General features: G+C 43.8%; 1 protein-coding gene across 2 annotated transcripts in view; it reads right to left on the reverse strand.

Moving 5' to 3' along the window:
* EFNA5 (ephrin A5) overlaps positions 1-26,235 on the reverse strand; it is a 290,778-nt gene that overhangs the window by 42,685 nt on the left and 221,858 nt on the right. For both annotated transcript variants that reach the window (XM_070373200.1, XM_070373199.1), the window contains exon 2: positions 9,407-9,699. In XM_070373200.1, coding sequence (XP_070229301.1) covers positions 9,407-9,699 — 293 coding nt within the window. The remainder of the gene's footprint in view (positions 1-9,406; positions 9,700-26,235) is intronic.

Here is a 26,235-nt window from a genome sequence, read left to right on the forward strand (position 1 = left end):
ATAAAAAGGTGCATTTTTGCAGGTTCACTGAAGACCTCTGGAAGTGTAAAAGGGAATATAATGACTATCTTCAGACAGAAGTCTGATATAATCCCAGACAAACTTCTAGTGTCTAAGTGGGGGAAAATGGTTTCATTTGTACATTAAAAATTTTTTAAAACCTAAGAAAAAACCCTAAATTCTAGCAACTAAGATATACTCTGTATCTATATCTGAGCAATTATTATTTGATGTCTGTGCCATATTCATTATCTTCCACTTTAGAAAATCTTAAAATTTGTCAATTTCCTAACACTACCCTTAACCTCCTTCCCTGTTAAAATAAATATGCCTCATGAATGCCATTATCCGAGCTACAAAATTAAAAAAAATTCAGGAGATGAATTAGTATTTGCCCATAGTCCTGGAAATTTCTGTCATAAGCCCCTTGAATCTCAGCTGAAGTATGTGCTAGAACCTTTAATGCTAAAATAAGACCAGTAATCAAAAACATTTTTCAATAATAAAAGCAAAAGTGCACACAGACACACACCGACACTGAAGCAAGTGCTGAGCTGTTCATTTTAAGAAAGGACACTGTCCTTACAGGTCACCCCCCATCCAAGAGCAAAAGACTACAAAAGATGGGAAAAGATTACTTCCTGCTTTGATAAATGTGCCATTCTGACACTCTTCTGTTTCAATAAGAACAACTCGAAAGAAAGGCAGATTCATGCGAACTGTCAAGACCAAAATAATTCTTAATGTAGATTACTAAAGTAAGCTGCTGGAAAACCAGACCTCTAAAGAGGGATGAAGACTTCCTTAGGCATATGTAATCCTGGTGTAGTATTCCTTCACAGTATACTGCATGGACTTAAAATGTGAATTTTTACAAGGTGTTTGTGAGGTTTTCTTTTATTAAACTAAAATGTCAAACAGGGTTCTTCAGCTTGCTGTAACTTTTCAAAGGGTGCAAAATCTGTTGAACATTGATTAAAGTCATCCTTTTGGTAGTCAACTGGTCTTTAAAAAATTTGTTTTAATCGAACCTTGGAAGTAAGATTGACTCTGATAAAAACTATTATTATATACCCATTTTACAGATGAGGAAAGTGAGGCTTGGTGAGGTTAAGTTACCCAAAGTTACACAGCAATTAAGAATATAGAAGAGGGATTTGAGCCCAAGGGTACATTCACTAGAGTCTATGCTATTTCTTTTTTTTTAAGCCATGATCCACCCTCTCCTTTGATGTATTATATACCCCCTCCTTTGGTATAATCCCCAGCATATGAACAAAACAACTTACTAAGAAAGTAGGGAACTGCTGCAGTGGGCATAGCAAAACCTAATGCTTCTAATTTATCTCCTTTTCTCAAACAATAGCATCTAAGAGAAAATTTAATTGCTTTTTTGTTCTATTTGGTTTACTGCTGCAGTATTTATTCATTAAACAATAATCAACACTTTTATGTGCTGCTTTCTACTATTTTTGACTTAAAATATACAGGTTTAAATCAATATTATGGTTCAACAGATTTTCCACATTATGGTGAGCTTGCCTGATTTTAGAAACACTTGTGGAAGAAATGGCACTGTGAGTTCCAAACAGCTCACCTGTAAATAAGCTTTTGGAACATTTCCAGTTGGCAAGTGAAGCACTTTCTCTATGTTAGTATTCTCTGGATTGACTGAATATTGCTACACCTCGTAAAGGACAGTCTGTAACTATCTTGTACAATCAAATGATTTCTGAAACTTATCTTGATCATCTCAATAAGATATCTCTTCAGAATTTAGGTTTCTTTTTTTTTTTTTTTGTCAGTTTAAAAAAACTGTATAGTACATATTAAAATTACTTCACAGCTTAAGACTATAAACTTTTAATTAAAGAACATAAAGCAGAGAACTAGCAGCTAACCACATGCATTCAAGTATGGATTTAAGAATGATGCTCATAATAACATAAATGGCCCTCATGATTTTCTAATTAAATATATAGAGAAGGCAATGGCACCCCACTCCAGTACTCTTGCCTGGAAAATCCCATGGATGGAGGAGCCTGGAGGGCTGCAGTCCATGGGGTCGCTGAGGGTCAGACACGACTGAGTGACTTCACTTTCACACATTGGAGAAGGAAATGGCAACCCACTCCAGTGTTCTTGCCTGGAGAATCCCAAGGATGCGGGAGCCTGGTGGGCTGCCATCTATGGGGTTGCACAGAGTCGGACACGACTGACCCGACTTAGCAGTATATATATATGTATACCAAAAAGACCTGAGCAGACAGCTTCAGCTCCATGAAAGTTCTTTTCACTGATGAGATTTTCCAGCTCCATACTTCTATCATCATATCAGTTATAAAGGAGTAAAGCTAAAGCATCATGTGTATTCAAGTTTACTTGCCAATAAGCTTAGGAAAAGTGTTGCCTAATAATGTCTCAGAAACTTCTGGTTTCCATCTGAGTGCTTTGACTATGCACTGTCTTTCCTGCACGTATCTTCTTTTGAAGGAGATCAGCTATACGTTGCTGCTGCTGTGTCGCTTCAGTCGTGTCCGACTCTGTGCAACCCCATAGACGGCAGCCCACCAGGCTCCGCCGTCCCTGGGATTCTCCAGGCAAGAACACTGGAGTGGGTTGCCATTTCCTTCTCCAATGCATGAAAGTGAAAAGTGAAAGTGAAGTCGCTCAGTCGTGTCCGACTCTAGAGACCCCATGGACTGCAGCCCACCAGGCTCCTTTGTCCATGGGATTTTCTAGGCAAGAGTACTGGAGTAGGGTGCCATTGCCTTCTCTGCAGCTATACGTTAGATATGGCAAATGCTAGAATTCTGTGCCTTTTTAGTATCATTTTTAAAAAGTGGTATCTATTTTCCTTATTGTAGGTCTCTCACTGACTTCCCTCATAGCTCACTTGGTAAAGAATCTGCCTGTGATACAAGAGACCCGGGTTTGATTCCTGGGCTGGGAAGATCCCCTGGAGGAGGAAATGGCAACCCAGTCCAGTATTCTTGCCTGGAGAATCCCATGGACAGAGGAGCCTGGTGGGCTACAGTCCATGGGGTCACAAAAGTCAAGACACGACTGAGCGACTGAACCACCAGGTCTCTCATTAAAAATCACTCACCTCCTGAATCAAGTGTGCAATCATGATTCAGTCTGGACGCTGAACATTGAGTGGATTTAAGAAGTATTTCTTTGAAAGTACAACTTTTCTGGCTTCTGAAGTTATTGTATTAAAAAGGTCAACCACTTGGAAAGATACAGTTGAAATATCATTTGGAGATGGAAGAGTATGCTTTGGAGAGCTGAAAATGTAGAAATGTGTTTAAAATGTATCTTGTACTTCCCAATTTGGGGTTCCAGTAGAATTTATAAAGGAAGATTCTCTAAACACTAGTGCTAATCATTTCTAATCCTTTAAAAATACAATATAAAGTATATTTTTCTCTTTAAGACCTTAAGCATATTAAGACCTAGGGCTTTCTCTCTTCACTTCCTTTTAGTTGTTTATTCACTTAGTTTCTTCTCAGATCAGCTACTTCTCATTAGCATGAACTTTTTTCCAGTTATGTCACTTTTCTGTGCCTCAGTTTCTTCACGGGTAAAATGGCAAATAAGAACAGGACCGCACAGTGCTGTTCTGAGACCTCTGCAGCGTCTGCAACCATGCCTGGAACATGAAGTGCTGTGTGAACACCAGTGAGCCTTGTTTACTGATCACCTACTACATACCAAACAATACGACAGACGACATACAGCAGAAATGGCCACGAACAAACGGCCATAAACATGCACTGTGATAAGTGCTTGAGGGAAGATAAAGCAGCGTGAGTGGAGACACTGATACGGACATCATCTTCATACGGAGAAGTCAGAATAGCCTCTCGGACACCTCTTTTGACCCAACCTAAAGCAAGTGAGGGGCTTCCCTGTGGCTCAGAGCTTAAGAATCCGCCTGCCAGCGCAGAGACACAGGTTCCTGGGTCGGGAAGACCCCCTGGAGAAGGAAATGGCAAGCCTCTCCAGTATTCTTGCCTGGAGAATCCCATGGACAGAGGAGGCTGGTGGGCTACAGTCCATAGGTCACAAAGAGTTGGACACAACTGAGCGACTGAGCAACAGCAACAACAAAGTCAGTGAGAGCAAGGGAGGCTGCCTGGGCGGACGAGAGCCTCCAACAGGAGGGGGTAGAGGCCCACGATCCTGAGCTCGGGGCGCTGGACAGGGAAGCGGAACCGGGGACAGGGCGGCCGGAACACAGACAACAGGCAGAGCTGGCAGCAGGAGAAGTCCAGACGCCGCGGTGCGGAGAGGACTCGCCTTGGAGGACTTGTGTGCCAGGTGTGGACTTTGGGTTTTGTCTTGGTCAGACAGGAAGTCACTGGAGCGCTTTAACAGTGCAGTGATGTGGCGTGCATGTGTGTGTGTGTGTACCGGTGCAGTGATGTGGCTGGTGTATGTGTGTGTAACAGTGCAGTGATGTGATGTGTGTATGTGTGTGTGTGTATAATAGTGCAGTGATGTGGAGGGTGTGTGTGTGTGTGTGTACCGGTGCAGTGATGTGACATGTGTATGTGTGTGTGTGTATAATAGTGCAGTGATGTGGAGGGTGTGTGTGTGTGTGTGTGTGGTGTAAACAAACAGGAGCCTGCTGCACTAGTCAAGACCGCACACCACGCGGCTCGGATCGGGTGGCTGAGGTAGATCTAGTTCAGTAATTCTAGTATGCGGTTCCACTCCTTCTTTCCCCTAAAAATACCCCTTTCACTAGCATTCACTGGACACCTACTAAGTAAGGCTTTGCACTAGGCCATTTTACCAATGTAAAGTCCACCCTAGTGCACAGACCCTATGATATATTAACGCTCCAAGGAAGTTTTCATCAAGCCTCCTGGTGAAAGTGAAAGAGGAGAGTGAAAAACCTGGCTTAAAACTCAACATTCAGAAAACTAAGATCATGGCATCAGGTCCCATCACTTCATGACAAATAGACGGGGAAACAGTGGAAACAGTGGCTGACTTTATTTTGGGGGGCTCCAAAATCATTCAGATGCTGACTGCAGCCATGAAATTAAAAGATGCTTGCTCCTTGAAGAAAAGTTATGACCAACCTAGACGGCATATTAAAAACAAAGACATCACTTTGCCAACAAAGATGCATCTACTCAAAGCTATGGTTTTTCCAGTGACCATGCATGGATGTGAGAGTTGGAGTATAAAGAAAGCTGAGAGCTAAAGAATTTTGATGCTTTTGAACTGTGGTGTTGGAGAGTCTTGAGAGTCCCTTGGACTGCAATAAGATCCAACCAGTCCATCCTAAAGGAGATCAGTCCTGGGTGTTCATTGGAAGGACTGATGCTGAAGGTGAAAATCCAATAATTTGGCCACCTCATGCGAAGAACTGACTCATTGGAAAAGACCCTGATGCTGGGAAAGATTAAAGGTGGGAGGAGAAGGGGATGACAGAGGATGAGATGGTTGGATGGCATCACCGACTCAATGGACATGAGTTTGAGTGAACTCTGGGAGTTGGTGATGGACAGGGAGGCCTGGCGTGCTGTGGTCCACGGGGTCACAAAGAGTCAGATACGACTGAGCAGTTGAACTGAACTGAAGGAAGTTTAAATCATGTATCACAGCCTCTTTATTTTACAGATGTGGAATTAAAAATCTAGAGAGATTAGATGATTTGCCCAAGATTATATACCTAGTTAGGTCAAGACAAGGATTCAGTACTCAGTTTTCCTCACTTTATCAAAGAGGACATTCAAAATCAGCGGTTCTACTGACTCATGAAAATAACCTACACGCTCTTATTTATTCCCCTTCGCCTGGTGTGATTTAGAAATAGCCACACAAAACTTCTTTCAAACATGTCCTCATGGTTAATGCTTATGAGAATCATTTCTAAAGGGAGTGTCTTTGAAGTTTCTAAAATAACTCTTTGCCTTAGGAAGTCTATATAAAAGACTATTGGCATCATCTATTGATGGGCAGTTCTGCAAATCTATAGATAAACTGATAGAAAAAACTGACCTTCTCTATTCTAGTGTGTCAAACTCTTCCCAAAATCCCTCCTGTAGATTAAAAACAGTAATTGTCCAATTGAGGAGACAGGCTTCGTTTACCTGACCAGTTATTGGTGATTCCAACAACTTAGTAGAGACTGTCCGTTCCCATGGAAAGGAAGCTGTGGTGCAGTTGTTCTTAGGACAAATAAAGGATCTAGACCCGTGAAGGGTATTTTTATTTTTAACCTAAACAGGAAACTCCGTGAGATATTTCCCACTACAGTATTTTCTTAAATTTGTATAACTTAGAGAAATTAAGAAGGAAATAAAGCAGAACTTGATAAGAACACTCCGATTTGTGTCCTGAATCGAAGTTGTGGGTGGATTTCCTGTTACGAAATATTCCTCTCCCCCTGCCCCCGCCCCAGTCCAAACTTGACCTGAATCTCGGGCTTCTGCAGTTACCTCTGAGCTTGAACCTTCCTCCAGCAGCCTGCAGCGGGACTGCCAAAACACTGTATAGCTTGCGTTTTTCTTTTGGAAAACTTGGAAGGGATTTTCAGGCCTTGAGGAGCTGAAATACGCCCCCGGCCTAGTAAGGACATTTTATAAAGATGACAAGTGGGCAGTCAGACTGGCTCCTGAGATCAGCAGTTAGAGCCCCTTGTAAGGTAATAAGTGTGAAAAGAGCCGTTTCCCAATCATCGTGTTCATTCCACGCATATTAGGAAACAGGAAAATTCAACCAAGGGCCAATCTTCCCCTAAGAATCCTTTAGTTTAATTACGACCACAGTATATGAAACATTTGCAAGAAATCCACTTTCAGCAGTGAAAGGAAGAGAGGAAACCCTTTACTACTAAAAAGACAGGGAAGGAAGCACTTCTGGTTCTAAAACCTGGTTGAAAATTCAATTTAACCAACGACCAGGCCACTGCACCTCTTGTAAATGAACATCTTTTTGCTGCTAATTTTGTGCTATTTTACTTTTCATTTTTAAAAAAGTAATTCAGGTTAAACTCAGCTGAACAGCAAAGAAGCTCTTGATATTTTGAAGCATTTTGAACAATTACTTTGACAGGAGCCCTTGACAGTTAAATGACTCCGTTAAATGAATGTTATAGAAGACACATAATGATTTTTAGTGAAATATTGAATTTAACCACAAATGAGGAAAAACCAGTCATAAGCACCATGGGTGTATTTGAATAATAACATCTTGCTTATGAACCTCAGTGGATTCTGTAATTTCTAATAATCATGCAATCAGCCATTTAGCTGTTGAGTATGTCTCCCATCTTAGTGTTCTCTATTCATTTTTGCTTTTTGCTTTTGTTGGCTAATCTAAGAAACCGTATGAAAATTTTGAACCCGGCAATAGCTCCCTTTTGCATCAGCATGATATTTTAGAGTTGGGCGATTAATGAGTTGCTGTCCCACAACTGAAGTCTTCCTTTTTCCTCTTTCTCATTTGCTGAATGAGATTCTTTCACAAAGTAAAAAAGTCAGCAAGAGGCAAGAGCCCGCGGCCTGAGGACATGTGGCTTCACTGTGTGCTGGCCTGTCCTCCATCTGTGGGACTCAATATTCCTTTTCTTATTTTATGGGTTGAATGTGAGATAACGATCAAGACTTTTACATGTTTTCTCATGACTAACGACTGAAGTATGTACTGAAATAATAAAACTGGTACTGTTCAATTTCCTCTTTAAATTCAACTGCAATATAAGTGAGAGTGCCCTTGTGATGGGGAAATCCGGCTTATTAGAAAACTCTGTTTTCTGGAGAAGAAGAGGCGCTAGAAATCCTTGTAGGCTTAAAAAGTGTGGGTGAGGCGCTGGTTGCAGGGGAGGACACTGGGGTTGAAGCAGTGAGTCAGAAAACCAGGAACATTTTGTTCTTTATCTCGTCTGCAGTGACAAGCAGCTCAGCACGCAGGGAGGCCCTGCCTGGCTCAGCACTTCCTGATCATCCCAAGCAGGTGAGGCCCCGCCTCCCCTGGTTCCCACGGCTCCCGGCACTCACCGGCCTTCAGCACTTTTCCGTTTCCACTTTCACTGCCGGCTTACACGTCTGTTCCCCATGAGACAGTGGCTCTTTGAGGAAAGAGTGTCTTTTAATTTTGCACACCATCCCCCTCACCAAATTTCTTAGCCATGATAAAGCTGGTCAGCACACGTCCTTTAGACCGAAGTACCCTGAACATTTATTACCTTCAGCTGACAGAACACTTGGGCAAGCCCAGATACCTTAAATATCTGATCCACCTGCAATGCGGGAGACCGGGGTTCAGTCCCTGGGTTGGGAAGATCTCCTGGAGAAGGGAATAGCTACCCACTCTGGCATTCCAGCCTGGAGAATGCCATGGACTATAACCCACTCTGGCATTCCAGCCTGGAGAATGCCATGGACTATACAGTCCATGGGGTCCCAAAGTGTTGGACATGACTGAGCGACTCGCACTAAGTATCTGATACTAGTTAAAGTCAAGTCCAGGCACACAGCAAGATGCCTGACTTAGGTATTCCTACAACCCTGCTAACTCAAGCATGGTCCATGGACCAAAGCAGTATCACCGGAAGCTTTCCAAACACCACATCACGGGGCCCACCAAAGACCCCCTGAATCAGAATCTGCCTGATAGCAAGATTCCCAGGTGACCTGTGCACAGTGAGGCTTGACAAGTGTTAATATGACCAGTATGTAGCCTCAAGACACAACGGTGTGTGGGATGGCGGACAATACAGGCCACGGCCACGTGATTAATACAGAGGTCTGCGGGGAAAGTTTTAGAGGTCTCTCAGGACAGAGTCTCTTAACGCTCACAGCTTACTTATACCAGCTCCCTGGGAACCCTTTCTAGATACTTCTTCACGCTCTTTCCTGTTTAAAGGCACAGCTGCTCTTAATAATTGTCTTTTCTCCTTGGTGCAAAGAGAGTATCTATTGTCAGCGTGCCAACGTGTGCAGGAGCTTTGGCTTCCTCCCTGAACATGTGATGATTGAAAGGATATTGGTGACACCTGAATAAGAGATCCGATGACTTCAAGCTGTGTAAATTGAATTATTTCCTTTAATTTTTCTTTCAGGAATCTCTTTTTCTTTTCCTGAGCTTTGGGGGAAGTCCCAGCACTTTTCATTTAAAAGAAACACAGGTCAGCAGTGGTTCACTGAACAGGCTGACATGCAGCTTCGCACAGGGAGAGGCGCTGTGCCTTAATCTAATTTGTGCTCCCAATTTCCAGCTAATGTATCAAGGGGTCCTGGTGTATGCATTTACAAGGGGACATCCGTAAGGCAGAGTCCAGCTCTCTGCAATTCTCTGAAACATGGCTTTAAAAAAAAAAAAAATTAGTCTGGCTTCTTGTAGCTGCCCCCTAACACACACACAAAAATCGCTGTGTACTCACAGATGTAGAAGTATTCCCGGCCTGGTCTGAATTCGAATCCTAGAGAAAAGGGTGTGAAGAGCTGGAACTTTTCAGAGAACTTGAGCGGTCCATTTGGAGAGTGAGGCCGGTTACACTCCCACCTCTTGAACCCTTTGGACGTGTGGTCGCAGGCACTGTAGCCGTCAAAGTTCACCATGTAGAGGACGTAGCGCTCCGTCTTGTCTTCCGGGACAGAGTCCTCGTAGTGAGGACAGAAGACGTCCAGGTAGTCGTTGATGCAGACGTCGATGTGGTAGTCACCCCTCTGGAACCTGTGGGGAGAAGAAAGCGATGCGGTTATTCAGGGAGGAAAGGCTTCCTGCTTGGAATCGGTGGTTGAAGGCTCCAATCATGCTCAGGCTAAAAAGATTTATTACAGCAAGTGTTTATTTGGGGCCATATGATTTGAGGAAGAATTAATGCTTTTGAACTGTGGTGTTGGAGAAGACACTTGAGAGTCCCTTGGACTGCAAGGAGATCCAACCAGTCCATCCTAAAGGAGATCAGTCCTGAATGAATGTTCATTGGAAGGACTGATGCTGAAGCTGGTCACCTGATGGGAAGAACTGACTCATTGGAAAAGACCCTGATGCTGGGAAAGATTGAAGGCAGGAGGAGAAGGGGATGACAGAGGATGAGATGGTTGGATGGCATCACCGACTCGATGGACATGAGTTTGGGTAAACTCCGGGAGTTGGTGATGGACAGGGAGGCCTGGCGTGCTGCAGTCCATGGGGTCGAAAAGAGTTGGACAGGACTGAGTGACTCAACTGAACTGAACTGATGATTCAAGGCATAGTTTGACATGTTGCTGTTCCAAATCTTAAGTACAGCGAGCCATTCTTCAGAGGAATTGTACTGTATTTATTCCAAATACCTTGCCAGTGGAGCACCTCACTTTCACTTTAAGTATTAAAGGTACTGATAGACTGTTTTCCTTTCTTTGTTAAAATCACATATATATTGAAGAAAACTTTTCATATTTCTAAAGCAGTGTTTCATTTAATAAACGTTTTTGAATAATTTAAAGAATAAATGGTATTTGTTATAATTGAGAGCCTTCTTCATTTCCTATGCAAAATGTGGAAAATGAGAGGGATAAAATTGAGAGAATTAGAATCATAAAGTTTAAAAGTTGAAAATTAAATTCCTAGAACACTTCTACTTCAGAGGCAAATTAAACCCAAAGGCATAATAATGAAGCAATGAGCCACTAAACTAGATCCAGAATGGAGACTCTGGATCCGAGTTAGGTGTCTCTCTTGGAAAATCTGCTTTGTCACAAACTTGTTTTAGCCACTCTCTGTTTTGATGCCCTGCCCCTTTCCCTATTAAATTGAAGCCATGTAAGTCAAATGACTTTTCCCCTTATTTCTTTCAGCTTCACAGGCTGTGTTCTAAAAGGGCTGGACCGAGAAGCAGGGAAAGGAACAAGTCAAATGCAAAGAGCAAAACCACAGCCGCCCCATCCTGAAAGAGTTAAAAGGTATGCTCACACACACATCACCGCACACACCCCCGTGTCTGCTTCAATTCTTATCTTAGAAAAGTTTTGCTTATTCGTTTTAACTAAAGTGCCTTTCTCCATCAACTGAACAGCTTTTCCCAGGACCCAATGGTGTGTGAAACAGGAATTGTTATGTACGCAACTTTCTAAAATCAGGGTGGAAAAGGCCACAAAACCCCTTTGTTTCTGGCTGGTGAGGAAATTCTTCTCTGAGCCCTTGGAGGGTCATGATAAAACTACGTTACCACTGAAATACAGCGCCCACAGAGTCATACAATCTTCACGTCAGTCTCAGGGAGAACACTTCCCAGCAACGGTGAGCTAGTCTCTTCCATTTTCGGACATCGCTAGATGTTAGCAAGTTTCTCCTTATATTGAGCATAAATCTCCCTCTGTGTGATTTCCATCCAGTGGTTCTACTGCTGCTGCCTGAGATTGCAGAGAGCAAATCTCATTCCTCTTTCGTCAGGTAGTCCATAAACCACTCGGAGACGTCAGCTCTGTCTCTGGACCCTGCTTTCTCCAGACTTGAAAATCCTTTGTTCATTTCTGATAGAATTTCCAGACTCCTCCTCATTCTAGCATTTTGACCCTCTTCACGGCTTTTAGTTTGCCACTGTTTTCCTTAAAATGTGGCCCCCAAACATATCGAGGACCTCTGACAGGTTGTGGTGAATGCTGGTACCTTTGCTCTGGATGCTAAATATTCATCGACAAAGTCGAGATTCCTTCTGAAACACCATTGTGCTAACAGCGGTAGAGCTACTTATTTTGAGTGAGTAGAACAGGATTTAAGGACTTGCTCTGCTGCTGACTGAGCAGGAGCGTCGTAAGCCATCCTGAGCCTCAGTTTCCTCACGTGTTAAGTAGAATAATAACGAGAATCCACCTTGCTGACCTCACACGCCTGCTTCAGACCTCGGACGAGGAAAGGTATCAAAAGTACATGTGCATAAAAGGCATCATTACTATTAACAGGACAGATTAAAATGGGTAGATAACCAACTATTGCTTTTTAAACAGTGGCAGTTAGTGCATAAAGCAGAAATAAAAATAATCCCCGGGTTTCCCTTTTTAAAAATCCTGGAAGAAAGGATGTCATGTAAAAATCCTAAATTCTATCCTCAAATATCAAATGGTCCTCAGAAACTCCACTTTCTCGATGCTTTTGAAAAGCAGCATGCGGATGTCTGCAAGAGAAATAAGGGAAGGTGGCCAGATCACTTTTCCGTAAGGGGGTCTCAAGGTACATAACCATTTGTAAAAACCAAGGACCCCTCGGAAGGACTTATTTCCTTATATTGACAGTGATCACGAAGGCACGTTTACTTTTTTCCTCATTACCGGCAGACAACGATTTGTCAAGATGCAAGGAAGGCCTGCACTGCTTTTAAAAGGTTTTTGAACATCAAGGTAACATCACTGCCAAAGTACAAAGAAAAGACACCGCAACATTCAGATAAAAGAGAGCTCCGCCGTGAATCAGCGGCACTCGGAGCGCGCTGACAGACCTGGCTCGGGGCCCGACAAGCGCCGCGGCAGAAGGCAATGCCCAGAGGCACTTTATATTATTATATTATTATTATAGATTTTAAAGACATTCAAGGGGAAAGTTGTTCCGTTCCCCAAGACGTGCCGCTCATCTTAGCTTCTACCAGCCCTCGACCCGGCTTAGGGGTGAAAAGGAAAAGCATTGCCATGGCCCGCACCCACTGTGTGACTGCTTTATTCTACCAATTGGCAGGTTTTCCTGCCTCAAATTTAGCTACCTTTTCTAACTTTTATCCTTGTTAATTCTTCTATAATTTTGATAAACAAACCATGAGACCGAATACCCACTTTACACTGGGTTGACCAGTTATCCTTTTCTGGAGATAATTTATTTTGTGTGGGGTGTTAAGTGAATCACTCTGAAGCTAGTTTTATTTTTTCTTACCTATTTTTTCAAGATGTTTCTTTTTTTCCCCCTGTTTTATTATTCTTTTTTTTTTTTTTTTGAAATTTAAGTATTTTAGTTTTATGGCCACATAGCATATGGGATCTTAGTTCTCCCACAAGGAGTCGAATCTGCTCCCCATCGTTGGAAGTGCGCAGTCTTAACCAATGGACCATCAGGGAAGTCCCTGGAGCTGGTTTTTAAATATGAGAGTATCTCAGCAGTTAGTATGGATATCCTTCTGTGCATATGACAAAGAAATGATTATGATTTACCAAAGAATCAACCTACACTTCTGTTTCACATATTGAATTTGCATAAATTAGTTCACTAATGTAAATTTCAAAGAATGGACATTGTGAAGATAAAAATAATGACAAACTGGAATCATAAAAGGCATCTGTATGGTGCAGCTAAGTACAAAACAAAGGAAGGTTCAGAGTTAGTCCAATACTTTCCCAATTATACTCTTCAACTACAAAGTGGCACTGAATCATTCTTTTCTGGCCTTACTGTGAAGAAGCACACGTGTATGGCTAATATTATTGAGTGGTTATTACATTACACTCATTGTCTCAATGTAATCTCCATCACAGTTGCACAGAACAGACACAGCCAGTGCACTGAGTCAGAGATGAGGAAACCGAGATTACGAAGTCAAGCAGCATGCCTAACATCACAGGAACAAACAGGGCGGAGGCAGCATTCAAACCCAAGCAGTCTGACCTCAGAACTGAGACTTGATTGCTAAAGTCAAGTTCTCAGGTCTTCTCTGAATGTTGCCAGAGGAATGATTCTCGCTCTGCACGGGGTTTCAGTTCTCTCCTTCATTCAGTGATACAACAAACATTTGTCGTGTCCAGAATCTGCTAGCCTATGGCTTTACATATGTTGTCCCGTGAAATCCTTATTGGGTAGTTACAATTAGTTTCATTACACCAACGAGAAAATGACATTCAGAGAAGCTGTGATCCACTGCGTGGTTCAGTCGCTCAGTCATGTCTGACTCTTTGTGACCCCGTGGACTGCAGCACGCCAGGCCTCCCTGTCCATCACCAAGTCCCAGAGCTTGCTCAAACTCATGTCCATTAACTCAGTGATGCCATCCAACCATCTCACCCTCTGTCGTCCCCTTCTCCACCTGCCCTCAATCTTTCCCAGCATCAGGGTCTTTTCCAATGAGTCAGTTCTTCGCATCAGGTGGCCAGTGTATTGGAGTTTCAGCTTCAGCATAAGTCCTTCCAATGAACACTCAGGACTGATTGATCTCCTTTAGGATGGACTGGTTGGATCTCCTTGCAGTCCAAGGGACTCTCAAAAGTCTTTTCGAACACCACAGTTCAAAAACATCAATTCTTAAGCTCTCATTCTTCTTTATTCAAATTCCGCCCCCACCGCCCCCAGGAAACAAGTAGCAGAGTTAGAATTTCACCCCTAGCCTGAGGGGCTCTGAAGCAGGTAACTTCTGTCCTAACCATAATGGTCTGAATTACTGGCTATAATTCCCCTCGTTCTGTTTAGACTGATCTTCTAGGAGGGGCTGCTTCAAGGGGCCAAGCCCTGCTCTCTTTCTCCCTAGGTTGATCCCAGACTCCTGCAGGGAAAGCTGAAGGGTGCATCAGTGTCTGAATAAGTCCCAGATCACAAGGTTAGCTCCGGACTTCCGCGCATCCTCCCAGTCTTTCACAGGGATGAAGTGTTGTTAGGCTCTGTAGCCATTCACATAAACAGAACTTTTTTCCATCAGGAAACTCCTTTCAGGAGCTTTAGTTTATGTTAAATGAGCAGAGTCACCTCTAGGAAGCATGATTACACATGCCAATATTTACAAATTTCATGGGAAGCCCGCCACTGCTTGAACACATTTTTAAGTTTCTGGGACATTTTCTTATAAATGTCTCCTCTTTAACTCCTAGTCTTTAATTCCATCCCTTAGACTTGTGGTTCTCTACCTCTGAAACCACTGCATGTTATGAATTGTTAAGAATTCCTGGCTGCATACAACAGGCCAACAGTAATTACAATACGATCCGTCCTAAATTACCACGGTGGTTTACAATGTGAAAGGATGCATGGTTGCCACCCTTAGAAAAGTGATTGTGTTTGAGTGAAATGATTACTGTTCTGGCTCTGCTCTGATGACACAAGTCCCAGGTGCCGGGAGGCATCTCGTGGGCGTAGAGTTACGGCCCCTGTCCTCCACCGGGCTGCGTGGCTACTGAGGTCAGTGTTCCGTGTAATACACAGCAGTGTGTATATTTTGTTAGGACAAGAACACACTGTACACATTTGTCAAAATTTGGCAGTAGACTGGTTGAGAATGTCATCTATATTGTGAAAGGATCATTTTAGTTAATGAAGAAGAATAAAATTCAGCGTGGCAACTAATTCTTTGTAATCAATTCACCTACTAAAACGAATTCTGCAATTCATGATCGTTTTGATGACCTAGAGGCTGCCTGGAGGGTTGGGTAAAAAAAAAAAAAATACAGTTTTGGGGCTACTGACAGCAAAAATAACAATGAAAGGTTATTTCATTGTTCGAGCTACAAAAGTCTCTATGCAGACAAGTGTGTTTGTCTTATTTTTCCTTCAGTGTTCACCTGATGGCATTTCACAGTTAAACACAGTTTTTGTGATACATTTAAACTACTGAAAATATCTATCTCCTTATTTAACCTGTCTGGAGAAAGGGAATTGCAGCTTGAGTCTTGGAATTCAGATGAAATCAGGACCACAGAGGTGAAGTTAAGAGTTGACAGGCTGTCTTTTCTCTTAGTTAACAACAATGTACCACCAGGTTTCTGCTGAAAAAAGGACCCAAACACTGTTTGATGACCACAGGTAACCTGATAGGTGGGGTTCTGCTCCCAACTGAATAATTTCAAACGTGGGTCACTCTGCGGGGGACGCCTGGTACCTGCCCACTGCAGGCCTTGACCTCGAGCGGACGTTCTCAGCTTACACTGACCTTGGTTCCTCTTGGCTCCGCCAAGGAGCCATCACCTAGCTTCCTGTCTCAGTGGATGGTTTTGCACATCCTTGCCCTTCCTTCCTCCTCTCCCACCATCTGCGCTCGTGGGGCGGACACTGAGAGCCGGGAGGCTGCGTCCACAGGACGCGCAGTGGGTGCTCTGGGCTCAGGCTGCAGAGAAGCGGCAGCGTCGCGGCCTCCGAGGTCACCTGCAGCCACTTGCCCCTGCAGTGCTCCTCCTCTCATGCCATCTTCCTTTGCTAAAGCCCAAACATACTTCATTTTCAGTAGCTGGAAAAGAAAGGGTATGGGGTACATTTAAAATGTTCTAAATTGGCCTTTAGCATATGTTGCTGGCGCAGCAGAGAGCCTGCTTCCAGGGAAATATGTACCAAGGTATTTTATCAAGCAGTTCCTGAGTGAAGTTTCTTCACTCCATAAATAGAGAAACAGCGTTACTGAAAGGAGACAGGGTGGCTGTTAGAGGTTAGGAAGCTGTGAGGCACTTTCATCCCCATCTCGTGGAATGTTCTAACGGACTCAGTGATGAAAATGTTATTTTTCATGAGCTGGATAGTTGATGATTACATTTTAAATGTATTTTAATCTGTCCAGGCAGTGATTGTCTTAATATTCCTATTTGAACCGGACTACAGTGTCATTTCTTTAATTACGGGGCAACTTAACATATTACATTCTGAAATTGAAATGTAAAAGAAGGATATGATTTATGGTCAAAGATTAGGCAAATTTATCAGCTCAGGGTTCCTCCCAAATTTTAAACTAAATCTAGAGTGACTATGTCTTGACAGCACAGCCTTTCAATTCTATTATGGATTTAATTTGAGAATAAGATGTCTCTTTTTAACCAGAAGAATTTCTCATCTGTCCTGAAGGGCCTAATGGGCTCAGCAACAGACATGGGGTTTGGTTATCAATATGTTTTGGGAGGAGATGGGCAGGACGTGTTCTCTGTTGCATAACATGCCTCTTCCTGTCTCCTTCTGTTACTCCTTTCAGCACAGAATGCCAGCCTTATGGCTTTCAGATCCTAAAGCTGAAGACGTTCTTTTTTTGTTTTCCCGCAGAGGTTAAAGTGAGAAATATAAACAGCAAATCAGACTTGGCGTGGATAAATCATGTTCACATCACTGGGAGCTAAAGAAATTTGCTTTGCTGATTTTAAATGTTTCTTCTCTCACACAGGCTGAAACATGCCAGTCTTTCAAATGTATTGGTCACTGACCTTCCTTTTTAGTTCTGAGATATCAGAGTCATAAACAGTTGTACCGATACCAGGCCAGTTGTTGAGGCTGAATGAGATACAGTACACAATGACCGAAATCCATCATTCCAGGCAGCCTAATCCCGCTCTTTCAGGCTCTAGAACATAACAAGAATGACTAAAATCCTCACAAAACTGAAGATTTACAAGTTAAAAGAAGACCCACTCGAGGATGAATTTCAGATACATCTTCTACATATTCTTGTGCAGTTGAAAGGCTGTAGGCCACAGCACACACTCTCACTCAACGAAGCATACAACTCTGACAAAATATTTAGAACCCAGAGCCAACTCCTAGCTCTGCTTATCCATTAATGAAAATTCCACTGACCTTCTTACACATGCAAGCTGGAAGAAAAAAAATAAATGTTTCAGTAATCACGAATTCTGCAGCGTGAGAGCTTTGTCTTCAGTTCAGTAGCTGTTGGTGATAAGAATAAGATGTAATTTTCTTGGCCAGATATTTAGAATTTATTAGTGGCTTAGTATACTAACCTGTCCCTTTTCTTCTCTGTGTGTGTGCTTTAAAAGCCAGTCATTTAAAAATCACTCAATTAACGCTAATTACTCATCTCAAATAGATGGACCGAAATCTCAAATGCCTTGTGCTTGTTGCTTTTCTAGTACAAGTCACTTCGGGCTGAATGACTTTTTAAAATTGGAATCTCCCAGATGGAGTACCTGTTTCAAATACAAGGCCCACAAATGTTCTGTCCTCCAGTGTTTTAACTTGTTTGGAGTTTGTTTTATTAGCTTGACTGAGGAGCTCCAAAGGAAACAAAGCATTAAATTGGCAGAGCCTAAATAAGACTTTCTTTCAGGAAGGGACCCAGAGCTTTGGGTGACAGTCTAATTGCTTCTAAGCCCCCAAAGAGGCCTCGGGCTTGAAGTAAGAATGTGTCGACATCAACAGGCTAAATCAGCCAAAGAATGAAGCAGGCAGAGTCCCACAGACCTGACACGTCGCAGACCACTGCAAATGGTTTTCTAAAAGGGATTAAAATAAAATAAAGAATTATCGTCTGGCAATCGGTGTGTGACCTCACGGAGGTCACTTCCACCACGCAAAACGGGCTCCTTCTTGACTCCTACTGGTCAGGAGCTTCCAGACCAAGCTGCCCTTCACGTCCAAAGTTATCCAGAGTCTACGGGGTGTCGAGCACATGGAACGAAGCGGCTGCCACACACACCCAGATCCGAAAACAGATGCAGGAAGTCTGTTACCAGGTTATCCAGCCACCATCCTGGGAGAACAAGGGCCCAACAAACGGACTCTGTTCAGGGCATAAGGGGGCAGCGAGTCAGTCACACCATTCAGCTGCCCAGCAAACAGCTCACACACACGGCCCTTTCGTATCCTACAAGGATGGACTTACCCAGCCCAATTTCAGGCCCTTCCTAGTTTCAAAATTAAGAACAATAACCAAAGAGCCACAGTTAATGTCCTTCCTACTAACCAGCTCAAATAATGATTTCATGGTCCTTACCTACTGCTGTACAAGCAGTAAAGAAATATTTATATTATTCCTTACCTACTGCTGTATAAGCAGAAAAATTAATATTTGTATTAAAGCTTGATGATAACCTATTGGAATCATTACCATCTAACTCTGAAATATGGCCTGACTTTTCCAAAAAACTGGGGTGGGGTGTCCAAGATCTACATGGTGTGGAGCTAATCTCTATTAGTTTATTATTAAATGAACAAACACAAGCTGGAAGAAAGAGAATAAATGTTCTATGGCTTTTTTTTTATGTTTGGTCGTCACTGGACCAGGGTAAGCAAGAACCTTGCAAAGCTAGGGCACGATAGTGATACTGGAGCTTTATACAAAGCTTCAGGGTGCAAAGCAGAAATTATTGCTGTTTCCATGCAAATCGGCACGAGACGGTAGCTACTGTCACTTGGTGTGGTTCGGACCTTGTGGGCAGTTGGATACAAATCTGGAGAGACGGAGGTGATCTGGAGTGGTTAGGAAGTAGGCGGTAAGTAGTCAGAAAATACTGAGTGCATTCAAGGTAAATGCATAGATGTAGGAAAACAACAACAACAACAGCGCTGGCATAGCACTTGGGGAACCACCCACTCGACGGACGTGAGTCTGAGTAAAGTGTGGGAGACGATGATGGACAAGGAGGCCTGGCGTGCTGCGGTCCGTGGGGTCGCCAAGAGTCGGACACCACTGAGCGGCTGAACTGAACTGAGCGCTGAGAGCAGATCACCAGGCCTACTATGGCTCTCGGTATTTTATGGGGGCTTCCATTCTTTACAGAGTGTTCCTTGAAGGTGATTCTGGAGTTTACTCATCTTTGTATCCCCAGTGCTCATCATGGTGTCTGTACATAGAGGTGACTTGAGGGACATCCCAGACAGGAAATCATAGCTGATGGACATTAGAAGCAACACTTAGAAGCAGACCAAACTTTGTGAAGTGCCCAAGAACCTCCTTCTGTGTTCTGGACCCCAGTATCAAATGTTGATAAGAGCCAAATAATACGACAGACAAAGGTCAAGACCAGGAAACGAAATAACAGCCAAAGGCAGAAAGGAAAATGATAATCAGGCCTGTTGTTCAAGCAACGCTAGAGAATCACGCCTAGCCGGGTAGACAACTTAAGCACCTAAGGCAGAATGGAAGTTTCTCTCGTCATTAAGTCCTCTATTCAATTACCATTTATCGGGGTAATTAAACACTGGAAAGTGATGCCAGGCTAATTGTTAGATTATGATAATTACATGTCTTTGCTATGCTACAGCTGATCAAAATAAGATGTGGTCCCGTGCTCTTAGCTGGAGCTGCTCTGCAATCGTCAGACTTGCAGGGAGCACAAGGCCATTTATTACTAATTCATTACAAATCAGGCGGAGAAGCTTATTATTTGTAATGCTTCTTTCTCTCCCCCACACACAGTCTCCTGGAACAGGACTCCCCAAAGGTTAAGAATAAACTGCCGCCTCTCATTGGCCCATTTCCATCCCAATTACACAGCTGAGCAGCATTGGGTGCCTGTATTTGAGAGGGTTCATCAGCCGGCTTCACAAAATCCTACAAGCGCCTATCACATTGGCAGGAACACCCAAGGCTCCCTTTCAGCCGCTGCCAACCCTGTGCTGCTCTGAGCTGTGTCCCAGCAACCACAAGCTGGCGATCCTGAGAATCTTTTGGTTCTGAGGCTCCCTTCTGCTCAGGTCAGGCCTGGACCAGGCTGGGGTATGCCCAGGGTCTGCCCCAGTCCACAGGAGTCACAGGGACCAGAGTGTGCCTCTGCTGTCAGGACACCCAGCCTTTGTTCCCCAGGCCCGGGTCACGGAAGGAAAGCAACTTTCTCATCACCTCAAAGCTGCCAAAGCATAGCTCAAATCTTTGTAGAAAATCACTAGAACCAATCCCTTGTCCTTGAGCATTCCTGGGTGTTAGAAATCTCCCCTCCCATCCCTCCTCTCTTGGAAGGAGGGAAGGCAAACTGGCACTCGGCTATTTCCTGGGACTTCTCAACTTTCCCCTGCGACCATCATCAGAATGTGCTCACATGGCCACTGGTGGGGGCGGAAGCATCAAGTGTCAGGTCAAAAGCGGACTACAGAATTCCCACGTCAGGATGTGCTTCTCTTAGTTTTTTCCCTCCTTTTACTTGGGCAGTATTACAGATTGAATGTTTGGGTCACCCTCCAGTTTATACGTTGAAGCCTCAACCAGCCTGTGATTGTGTCTGTAGATAAACATGGAGGCAATTAAGGTTAAATGAGGTCACAGGGGTGGGGCCCTAACCCAACAGGATTAGTGTTCTTCAAGAAGAAATGCCAAAAAATGCCCCCCACCCCTTACCCATCTCCACTCTTCTTTCTTGTGCCTCTGCAGGCCAGGAAGAGCACTCTTCTCAGAAACTGACTCTGCTGGACTTTCATCCAGAACTTCTATCCTCCAGAATGATGAGAAAGTAAACTTCTACCCTGTAAGCCAACAAGTCCGTGGTATTTTGTCATGGAAGCCTGAGGAGGCTAACACAGGCCGTTTGAAAGTTAATTAATGGTAGAGTTGAGGCTGTGTGCTATCGAATCACATCACTGCCAGGGACTCCAGAGACTCAGAACCACCGAATAACAGCAAGAGAACAGTGGCCAGGAAGAGGGTGAACAAGGGAGGCCCGAGAGTGGTGGGAAGGCCTGACGGCAACCCACACTGCCCTGCACGCCGGAGACACTGGATGTCCACCTGCTGTTCTGAGCAAGTGGCTGGTCTGAGGGGAGATGCCACATTACACTCCTGCGTGAGGATAGTTCCACCTCTGAAATTAACTCATGGCACCACGAAAATGACTGTATTATCACCCAGCAACTGTGTTATCTCACTGTTTCAGCAAGGCTTTCACCCAAAGATAGAATGAAGGGTGTTAGAGAAAAGTCACATACTCCATTTTAGCTTTCTCCAACCCTGGAAATTAAAGCAGAATATGCCACCGCCTTTCAAAAAAAAAATCATATTAAGTGCGTTGTGGGGACCAAACACACCGTGAGGTACTTTGTTAACACCAGAACACATGAAGCTGTCATTTTACACAGGTATTTACTGGGGGCCTGTGGCTCAAGGCTGGGGAGCTGGGGAACAAGGGTATTTTGGTTCATCATATAAAATGGTTTTATACTACTTAGTATTATTATTTCCTCCCCACACTCATTAAAAGCATATTCATTCATACAGCTGGATCCTCTATTTACTTTTATAGCCTGGACCACAGAAAGATATATGCAAGAATAATGCAATCATAAAAAATAAGAAACTAATTGCTCTATCCCAAGAAAACATAAGGGGGAGAAAGAAATAAACAATTCACCATTTATGTCTCAGAAATAAATCTAAGCACTTTAGGGGATTCTCAAGTGCTATAATATCCCTGCCTCCTTAAATGCCTGTCTGTCTCAGTGACAGAGAATAGACTTGTGTTTTTCCCTGCCCCCTCCATTCTAGCAAGGTCTGCTTTCAAAGTGTCTACCTCGGAAAAGAGCTGTAGTTCAAAGCAAATGCACATGACCCTCCTCTTGAACTTTCAGAATTTTTGGTCCTGCTACAAGCTCTGAACGAGCCACTTGGGGAGATTGTGGGATTTCAGAGGGATGGTTAATGCCAAGACACAGAGATGATGAAATAAGAGCGCGATAAGGGGCCTGCCAGGCTGGATGACAACTCAGCACCGAGGGCCTTGAGAGGACGGGTCACAACTGGCTTTCTTCAGCACTCGACAGTACAAGCCCAGACCTCAGAGTTTTTTCCACGAGCACGTTAACACTGTATTCCTGTTCAAGTTCAACGGAGAGAGAATGTGAACTACGACTGAGTCATTAACTCAATTCTGGTACGCTGGGTCAAAAAATGACAGAGGCATGAACGAAACCTATGGGAGCTACGACATGGGCCTGGAACGGAGAACAAAATCTGTATCTAGGGTAGCGACAAATGGGACTATATCACACTGTTTATTTACAAAACAGGGCACTTTCACTGATGTTTTAAGTCAACATCTGAGTACCTGCTCTGTGTGTGACAATTATTTAAAATCACAAGGCATTTGGTGTTCTAAAGGGAACGTAGATTTTCCTCTATCCTAAACATAAAATATATTGAAGAGACAAATGTAAAATATACCTTTCCCCCCATCTCTGGGAAGTGAAAGGGTAACCAAACAGGGAATTCACTTTAGCGCCCTCTCAGATTCTCTGTGTCAGGTACCCTGGAGCTGAGAAAAGATTCACTGCAGCCAAAACCCACCCAAGGATGTTTTCAGGAAGCCAGCCATTAACTGAAAAGCCTGAGTCCTGGTCACTGAAAGTGCTGCCAACTATGGTCGTGTGAACATGACTAGAGAAAGGACCAGAGGGCACATGCTGGCCAAGTGGGCAGCCTGGAAGCACAGGACACAAGGCTCTTGCAAAGGATACCCACTGTTTGCGCTGTAGAGGCCGCCCTGCATCAGGCATGCACACGGAGGGCAGGAAGAGAGCAGGTCCAGGCGGCAGAATCGCCTCTCCTTTGGCTCCTGCAGGCTGTGACGTGAGTTTCCATGTGTCTGCCATACGCCTGAGACATGGTCTGGAGCATACATGTACCCCATCAGGGTTGTGAGTCCTAAGAGGCGACCAGCCATTCTAACCCACAGGAGGAAAGGAGCTGAAAAGTTGGAACTATGGGGCGGGGCTTCTGGCTTTTGTTTTGGTTTAAATACAAGTTTCTGGCCATGAAAGCTGATGGAAGCAACTCACAGGTGCCCAGCAGTGCTTCCCAGCAGAGTATGACGTTTAGTTTCGCTTACTTTTAAAATCGGGGTGGTGGCTTCAAGATATAATTAATATCTCCAAAGATGGCAGAGATGTGTGGAAGTCTCTGGAAACATGAAATACTGCTCTTCTCTGTTGAAGCATTAGGACATTTAAAAATTCGTATCACGTGTGGGGAGATTGTGTTGGTTCCAATGACTAGGAAAATGTATGCTGCTGCTCCTGCTAAGTCGCTTCAGTTGTGTCCGACTCTGCTACTCCATAGACGGCAGCCCACCAGGCTCCTCTGTCCCTGGGATTCTCCAGGCAAGAACACTGGAGTGGGTTGCCATTTCCTTCTCCAATGCATGAAAGTGAAAAGTGAAAGTGAAGCCGCTCCGTCCTGTCCGGCCCTCAGCGACCCCATGGACTGCAGCCCACCAGGCTCCTCCATCCATGGGATTTTCCAGGCGAGAGTACTGGAGTGGGAATGTATAGGGGTACTCAAAATTAGATGTACCACTCCTATTTTTTCCTAATGGTAAATTGCAACCCAGCCTCTCCAAGCACTCACTGAAGTAAAATATAATGGAATTCTCAGCATTACAGTTGCAGCCAAGTATCTGTGTGCACCGACTCTGTGCACTCCTCTCACATAAAACTTTCTACACAGTTGGGTTTGACTCTAGAACAACCACAGGGAAGTTACTGCCGTCGAGAGCAATAAAATCCTAACGCATCACTCCTTAAAAACACCCAACTTGCTTGCCTCTGCCGTCCTAGACATGACTCACGTTTACCGGTCTTAACCTACAGCAATTATGAATTCTTCGGTGTGCAAAGCATGCATAACATAGGCTTGTAAAGAGAGAGCCCCTGGTCTTCCCTTGGGACGTGATATTCGATAATAATTTCATAAGAACCCTACTTCTGCATCAAGACGAGAGAGACGCACACGAGAGGGAGGAACTTTGAGCACCGTCTCATCCAGCTGTTTCCTTTCAGGACTGTTAATTATCTAGTCGCTCAGAAAACAAGTCTCCAGGGAGAATTTGAGTCTTAAATAGGAGCTCTTCCCAGGACCTGTGGATGTCATTCAAAACCCAGGGCATACAGAAATTCTCTCTTCAGGGGCAACCAGCTTTCCAGTGCCGTTCAGAGCATTTCCCTCACTCCCGCCTGATGAGAAGGATTCGAGAGAAAAATAGGGGAAATTTCGCTTGTGTTTTCCTAGGAAAGTCGAGCTGATTGTATTATCGACTGTCTGCTGCATTAGCAATTTCCAGCTGAATTACAAACGGTTTCCCTGCATTATATTGCTATTGTTCAATACCGTTTTCATTGCCCTAATGAAACAAAGCTATGTAATATAACATAAAGTACTGATTGCAGTTAAGAGCGATAATGGAAGGGGCTAAGGAAAGACCTCTTTCAAAATATGCAAAGAAAAACACATGAAATGCTGATACTTCTTAGCAGACATGTAAAAAAACAAAAACCTCTTTCTGGCTGTCTGGATTGAGAGCAAAGCAACACTGACAAGTTAATTCTTCTTTCTCTTCCAACAATACAAAGGGTATTTCCCCTAAGAGAGAATTTCTAGATTTCCCCAAGAGCAAAAGTTCTCCAGGTGCTGTAAAACAATAATAAAAGCAATGATAGCAGTGTGAATTTCACACATACCTTATCTTAAAAAAGCACCTACTTCAAACCAGAGGATTCCCTAATATCATGAAAAAGGATACTGAAATTTTCCCTGGGGTGCAGGTTTCTCCCTGTCTATAATTGAGCTCTTTGGAGAAATGCCATCAAGAAAGCACCAGGGTTATTTCTTATTGGCCTGCGTTAAATCAACCAGCAACGCAAGTGATCAGGTTGCTGGGCTGCACTGAAGCCTGCCCAAGTGAGATGGCAAATCCACGGCTGAGATCACCTTTTAGCAAAGGCCCTGAAGGTTATTGTCAGCCTTTTTTAACACCCAGTTCCTTTCCCACAGATAGAAGCGATAAACAAAGAGGTGAAGAGCCCAGGATGAAGTGGTAGAGAACATTCTTGGGCGCTGCTAATTACATTAAGACGCGAAACTATAGTGCCAGACCCTTGCTACCCTCTGACATTCATGCTACTGTTGCTCCCGCCAAGGCAGAGTGTAATTGGTATAACAGGGAACAGGACACGCTGCCATCATTCCCTCGGAATTCCCTGAGTTGAGCCAGGGGGAGTTAGTGAATAACCGTGTGCTGCTACGGTGGTAGATGATCCGTGACCACCCAGGTCCCAGACACCCGGACATTCTTCATCTGACAAATCCTGCCTGCCATTTCCGAAGCGGACGTGTTGTAAACACAGAGTTCACTGGAAAGACCCGAATGTCAGGATCAGAGACTCGTTGCCCCAAGACAAACTCTGGTCTTGAAACAAGCCCTCCTCTGGAGATCCTTGTTGAGGGCCGGTATTGCTGTGCACGACGCTGGACAGTGTCAGCCGTGTGGACACAACACGCTGAGTTCCACATACTGGATCTGAAACATCGACCTGATTTCAGCGGTCCAGAACAGGCTCAGTTTACTTGCATTTTCTAATTTTTGCACCCCTGAAAAAAGACTTTTTTAAAACCTCAGGGTGGTATCTGTTAGGCCTCTTTCACTCGTGTGTATGGCTTGAAAGATGAAAGGGAATGTGCATTTATCTTTTCCTATTAAGAGTGCTAATTTATGCAAGTTCATCTGCCTTTTGCGTCTATTGATTGGATTCTTGTTTTCTCGTCCCCTGCACTCCATTAGGATCCTCGCTGACTTAACAATAACGCCAAGCCAGACGAGATGTGTACTACGGATTTTAGACGCTCTCGCATCT

Source organism: Bos mutus, chromosome 7, assembly GCF_027580195.1.
Source record: "Bos mutus isolate GX-2022 chromosome 7, NWIPB_WYAK_1.1, whole genome shotgun sequence".
Lineage (NCBI taxonomy): Eukaryota > Metazoa > Chordata > Mammalia > Artiodactyla > Bovidae > Bos > Bos mutus.